Source organism: Elephantulus edwardii, unplaced genomic scaffold (assembly GCF_000299155.1).
Source record: "Elephantulus edwardii isolate Elephantulus edwardi_28Jun2011 unplaced genomic scaffold, EleEdw1.0 scaffold00116, whole genome shotgun sequence".
NCBI classification, from domain to species: domain Eukaryota; kingdom Metazoa; phylum Chordata; class Mammalia; order Macroscelidea; family Macroscelididae; genus Elephantulus; species Elephantulus edwardii.
The window spans coordinates 3,955,169-3,961,168 of NW_006399866.1; the positions used below are offsets into that span (position 1 = coordinate 3,955,169).

The window sequence follows — 6,000 nt, forward strand, 5'->3', positions numbered from 1 at the left end:
TCAACAGCCATTAGACAGCTGCATCAGGCCTCAGTTTGCTGGCTACCATTTAGTAGCTATCATTAAACAGAACTCCTGGATGCTGTCAAACCGAGGCTTCAATGAAAGGTGAAACTACTTTTGCTAGGATAAAAGAAGGCTATGAGAATGAAGGAATACTGATACTAGGAGGCTAAAGCAGTTTTTAAATATAAGGAAAAGAGAATGTTGAAACACTACCTATTTCAAAGACACAGACAACCGCAAAGACATAGCAGCTGAGGCACAATTCTGGGTGAGAGACAAAGGGACTCGAGGGAGTGTTATTTGGGGGAGAAATAAAAAAAATGAAAGGCAGTACTGCTGGGGAAGAACTTTGCATCAAATGTTTCATTTCAGAGGCAGCAACGGACAAATTACAGTCATCTGGCTGGTTAAATGCAACACTAATATGAAGTGTCCTTGTTATGTGACTCCAATCACCTGACCCAAAATACAATAAGGGTCACAATATATTCATAAATCCTGGGGGGGGGGGAAATTGCAATTCCTCTCACTGTTTCTTCTTCTGATCACTCCACTCTTATGATGCAAATTCTTTTATTTCATTGCTCTCAACCACTTAAGTAACTTCTAAGCAGCATTCTAACTGAAAAGCTTTCTTTTTACCAATCCTTGGATAATGTTCCCTTTTACCTTAACCTCTCATGCTTCTTATTCTCAGATTCAGAAGAGCCTTTGCTTCTCCACTCTAGTCCTCAGCACCTCTGGATGCCAGACTGGACGAATGTGCAGTCTGATGCCACATCCTAAGGAGCCTCCCTGCCCTGGGCCATGGCATGCCATGAACCCACAGCAAGAATGAGCCAGAGGAAGATGGTTTTATTCAAAAGGAAGAACATTTCCCTAAAGAAGCACTCTTGGAAGGATATCACTTAAATACTGCGCCCCAAATCAAACATTGTACTTGCCTCAGTAATAAATTTTGAGAAGAGAGTGAGGGACTGCAGGCTAATTAAAACAGAGAAAGCCATATCCCACAGGGACACGTGAATGACGTATGATGGATAATTAGAAATGAAAAGGATGGATAAAGAAAAACTAGTAAACTGTATGACCACATAACAAAAATCTATGCATAAGAACACAAATACTGGAACTCATTTATTAATTAAAACTCTTGATAAAAAAGACACAACTTACCAGCAGCTTGGAAAGCTACAAAAATAAGATTAAAAAGATTAAAAAGAAGTTCAGTAAACTGATTTGAATACATATATTGATTATTAAACAGAAATGCATTTTGGTATCAAACTTCCACTGGGAAGTACAGCATCTGGGGACAGTAAATTTAATTATAAGGTAGGCTTGTTTTTAAAAGACAAATAAAGAAAGCAACATTTAAATGGCTTTGCCAATTTATTGGGACTTATTCTGCCAGCTCAGTTTCTGAAATAATTTTCACTGGGGACAAATAGACAACTTCTAAGGATATCCCCTTTTGATGATTCCTTATTTAATAAAATTTACTCAATAACATTGAGCTCCTTCAGAGATACGAAATATCTGATCAGTTCACTCACTTGAATGTTGGTGGGATCCTTGTAAGATTCATCACTTGCTGTCTGTAATTTTTCACTGATCCAGGCCTCAATTTCATCGACATCCCGGCTGAACTGTTGGAGTGTTTGAGATTCTCCTAGCTTTGACCTTTTCTCGATCATTTGAGCTTTCAGACGTCGCCACCTGAGAAAGTGAAGTCATTAGATCAGAAGCGAACATTCTTCAGTTTGTACCTAGGAAGGAGAACAATTGGCTTCCTATGGCAATCTCTTGGAATAAGACACAGCAGAGCTTACACACAAGGGTACATGTTTCTTTTGGAGTTAGGGAGGAACACCAGCACCAAGAGGCTCTCACCTGTCTAAAACCTCATTACGGCGGCTAGAAATGTCTCCTTTGGCATAGTGACCAGCAGAGATGAGCTGGTCAGCAAAGGATTGCAGAGCAGCAATCTTCTCTTCCTGTCAGGCAAACAAAAGCGGAAGGTCAAGGTGAGGGCAAACTGACTGTCTAGACTGCAAGTCTTGAGAAGAGAATGGTTATTTTAGGTGACAGGATCAGTATACACTGACACTCTAGAAGTCCGACTTTAAAAAGCCAAAAGCAAGCTTGATTTTAATCATCATGAGAGTAGAGTTTAACTTAGGAAGATTCCAGGCCACTCTGGGGTTGGGCAGAGTACAGAGCACCAGTAAATGTTACACAAAAACATGGCTTAAATATAAAAAATGGTTGTGAGATTAAAAAAAAAGGATTAAGAGTTTTATATTTTTATGGTAATTTATTTCCTTGTCTATTCTCTTTTTTCATACTATGTCTTTTCTGTGCTTTTGATTTCCTCTTAAGTAAAAAAAAAACCCTCAGAAAATCAGAATTTACACAAACATTTTTCTACTTATCCTCAACTAGATCAAAAAGAGACTAGAGACAACACAGAGAGATGATGCTAATCTAAAAAACTTCAGTTTCAGACCACAAGCCACAAAGACCTCACCTGGACATTAATTGCTTTGTCAAAATCTTCATGCTTTTTGATTAGAGCCTCCACACTGTCCAGTGAGTCTCCTTTGTCTTCAGTATTCAGGAAGGCCTCCCGGGCAGCCATCCAATTCTCAGCTTGTTCACAGTCCCGATGAAACAGCTAAGGAAGGGAAGAGGCAGCTGAGAAGATGGAGCCATAGCAATGAGAAGCTTGATCTGAAACTTTGGGGTGAACAGGAAGCTACTGTCCAGAGCATTTGTACCTGTAGTTCAAGGCACTGATCCAACATCATCCTTCGCTGAACCCAAGCCTTCTCCAGATCGGCACGTTCCTGATCTAGAATATCTAGTTTCTCCTTGATCTCTGGGCTGGCATAATGCCCATGAGCCAACAGCTGCTGCCCAAACTGCTCAAATGCCTGGAAAGTGCCAGCCCTGGCATCAATTTCTGTCCGGTGTTCCTGCCAAGAGGAGAGAAGGGATTAAGTAACTGGCAGCAGATACCCGCTCTCACATCAAGCATCACTCACAACAAAGGATGGGGAGGGAGACCTTCCACAGGCCAGCAGAGTAGCCATTTCTGTGCCACTCACCAGGCAGGTCTACACACCTGGTGTCGCTCCAGCAAAGCTTCAGCTCCAGTGACATCCTTGGCTAGCTCATCTGAGGATACCAATCCTCGTATTCCATTGATCCAAGACATGAGGTCCCTGGAAACCAGATCCACAGAGGAATAGCCATTACACTAGCTGGCAAACAGACTTTCTGCCCAGGAAAAGAGAGTCACATAATTCTTGCCTCTGAAGGTTATTCTGGGTTAATCTAACCTAGTGGGGACAGATATTTGGGCAAAGTATTTTAAGTTTTCTTGTTTTAGAGCAGTAAAACAAAATTAAGAATTCCTCAGAAAAAAATGAATAGCCTTTTTACTAAAATCTTTTACCCTACAGAGTAAGGCACATAACAACAATAGATGCAACAACTTCAAATATAAGAACCTTTTTAAAGAATTCTCAAAACTCAGACTGAGTTAATTCTGGCTCATGGCTGGGAGCTTGAAGTGGAAGAGACAGTCCATCTTTTCCCCTCAGAGATGCTCCAACCACTGCAGACCCAGTCATCTGGTTAGCTGTGCAAAAGTTGCTATGCCACCAGAGCTAACTGTGAAGGATTAAGCCTTCAAAATCATAGGCCAATGCATGCATCTAACTCAGTTTCATACAAATGTACACAAAGACATACATGTGAAAATGCATGAGCTAGCACAAGGACATATAAAAGGAATAGCAGCCTAAAAAAAATACTATTAAGTACCAGGCCACACATTCAGTGGCCTATTATGTACCATTCAAAGGACTGAGGTACCAGAAGACAGGATAGTCCACAAGAAGGGTGGCTGAGACTCTGAAAAAAACATAAGCCTCCTAATGAAGAGTATGATCAACATCCCTCAAGTATTTGTGCAAAAACAAATAGGTGAATGTTTTGTTGTACATAGTTTAAAAATAAAATACACAAAATGTTAACCGCAATAAAGAAAGGGAAAAAAAAAGGTGGATGGGTAGGTGTAAAAAGTTACGGAAAAAATATGGACAAAAATAAAATTTATGCCTAATAAAAAATTTATTGCTTAACAGGAAAAGGAAAGATATATGGGAATGTGTGTGTACACATTACTTAGACAAGGAAGCAGAGACATCTCTTACTTTTTAATTTAGTACTGCTTGAATATCATACACATAACAAAAATAAATATTAGAAGGTTTTATGTTTCAGAATTCTGAATAACCCAATTTTTCTTTTTACCGGAAATCACTAAGGAATCGCTGCAGGTCATGGGAGTCACCCAGCTTGGCCTTGCGTTGGTCTGCACGTTTTCCCAGGCTGTTCCAGGCCTGATTTAATTCAGTGCATTTTTCCTGCAGGTCCTCTGCTGACTCAGGATGGGACTGGATCAGGCGCTCTGCTGTTTCCCCAAGGGAATTTACCTATGGGAAAAAGGTAGTGAGAACCCAAGAAACAAGGGAGTGCCATTCAGTAAGAATAACCCTTCGCTCAGCCTTGGACAAGACTTCAGATCCTCTCACCTTGTCACCGAGAGCAGCAAGGTCTCTTTCAAAGCCCTCATGCTTGCGTTGTAGTGCTTGGACACTGGCCAGATCGTGGCCATAATTATCTGTGTTCAGAGCCTGATTCTTCTCTTCAATCCATTCTTTGGTTTCATCAGCATCTCTATAAGCAAGATAGTCACACATTCACGTTAACAAACATTGAATACATTTGCCATGAATACAGAGTCAGTGTAAGGATGTAGCTTATTTTGTTGGTATTCGTACACTTGTCAGTTACTATCGCCAACAGCTTCAATCAGTGAAGTAAAACTGGAATAGATACAAATTTGTAAAATTTGAGTGGTACTGGAATGATAACCAGAATGGGAAAATGTAGGAGTTGAACTCCTGGAATGAAAGACTCAGAAGAGGTATAATCAGGTCTTTAAAGAGCCTACTGCAGTAGATGGGTTTAGTGCTAGGCCTGTGGTAAGAGCACACACTCAACATGATTTGGTTGGCTGCCCATCTTTGAGCTGGGTGTTGGCCAGTAAAGAGACATGGTTTCTATGTAACTGCACAAGCTGCCCTTCTAGGAGGGAGATTACGTTTCTAGCAGGGTGTGAACCTGTAGTATCTCCTATTTTGTTATACCCAGATTTTACAAATTTGGGTTCACCCAGTTTCTCTTCACCACGTCAGATACATCCAAGGGTCTGGTGAGTATTAACATCATCAAGATTTAGCCTATTACCCTGAGAACACTCAGCAAGCAAGTTTTGAAGCAGTTCATTTCATTCGTCACTCTTCTGAGAATCTGCATTTTCATTAGGAAAATCTGTTGTTAGGGACCGCTCCAGAGTGCTAAAGAGCAAGGATGTCAGTCTAGAGACTAAGTGGCACATCATTCAGGCTATGGTCTTCACAATTACTTGCTATACATCAGAGAGCTGGACAATTACCAAAGATGACAGAAGAAGAACTGATGCCTTTGAGTCCTAAGAGAACAAGTAAGTCTGTCCTAAAGGTGAAACCAAGCTGCTCCTTGGAGGAAAGGATTTCGAGACTCTGTCTCACAAACTTTTGGATATGTAGCAAGAAGACACCAGTCTTTGGAGAAGGATATCATGCTTGGAAGGGCTGAGGGACACTGCAGCAGAAGACAACCCTGGATGAGATGGAAAGACACAGTAACTGGGGTAATTAGGGTCAGTGTGTCAGAGACAGTGAAATTCGCTCAGGATAGAGCAGGGTTCAAAGCTATTGTGTATAGGGTTGCATAGTTGACTCAATGGCATACAACAACAACAAATTTAAGAATAACCTAGATTGTTCAACATACAAAAATCAGTTGGATTTCTCTACAGTGACAAAAAGAATGCAGAGCTGGAGCTAAGAAAAACAATACCCTTCACAATAGCTAATT

The 6,000-nt window shown here is 40.7% G+C and overlaps 1 protein-coding gene across 3 annotated transcripts in view; it reads right to left on the minus strand.

Moving 5' to 3' along the window:
• SPTAN1 (spectrin, alpha, non-erythrocytic 1) overlaps positions 1-6,000 on the minus strand; it is a 63,036-nt gene that overhangs the window by 19,458 nt on the left and 37,578 nt on the right. For 2 of the 3 annotated variants that reach the window (XM_006892491.1, XM_006892489.1), the window contains 7 exons: positions 4,611-4,755; positions 4,330-4,511; positions 3,134-3,233; positions 2,787-2,984; positions 2,537-2,683; positions 1,900-2,003; positions 1,563-1,725 (listed from right to left, as the gene is read on the minus strand). In XM_006892491.1, the coding sequence (XP_006892553.1) occupies positions 1,563-1,725; positions 1,900-2,003; positions 2,537-2,683; positions 2,787-2,984; positions 3,134-3,233; positions 4,330-4,511; positions 4,611-4,755 (1,039 nt within the window). Of the gene's footprint in view, positions 1-1,182; positions 1,198-1,562; positions 1,726-1,899; positions 2,004-2,536; positions 2,684-2,786; positions 2,985-3,133; positions 3,234-4,329; positions 4,512-4,610; positions 4,756-6,000 lie in introns of all 3 variants that reach the window. The other variant, XM_006892490.1, reaches the window with a different exon arrangement.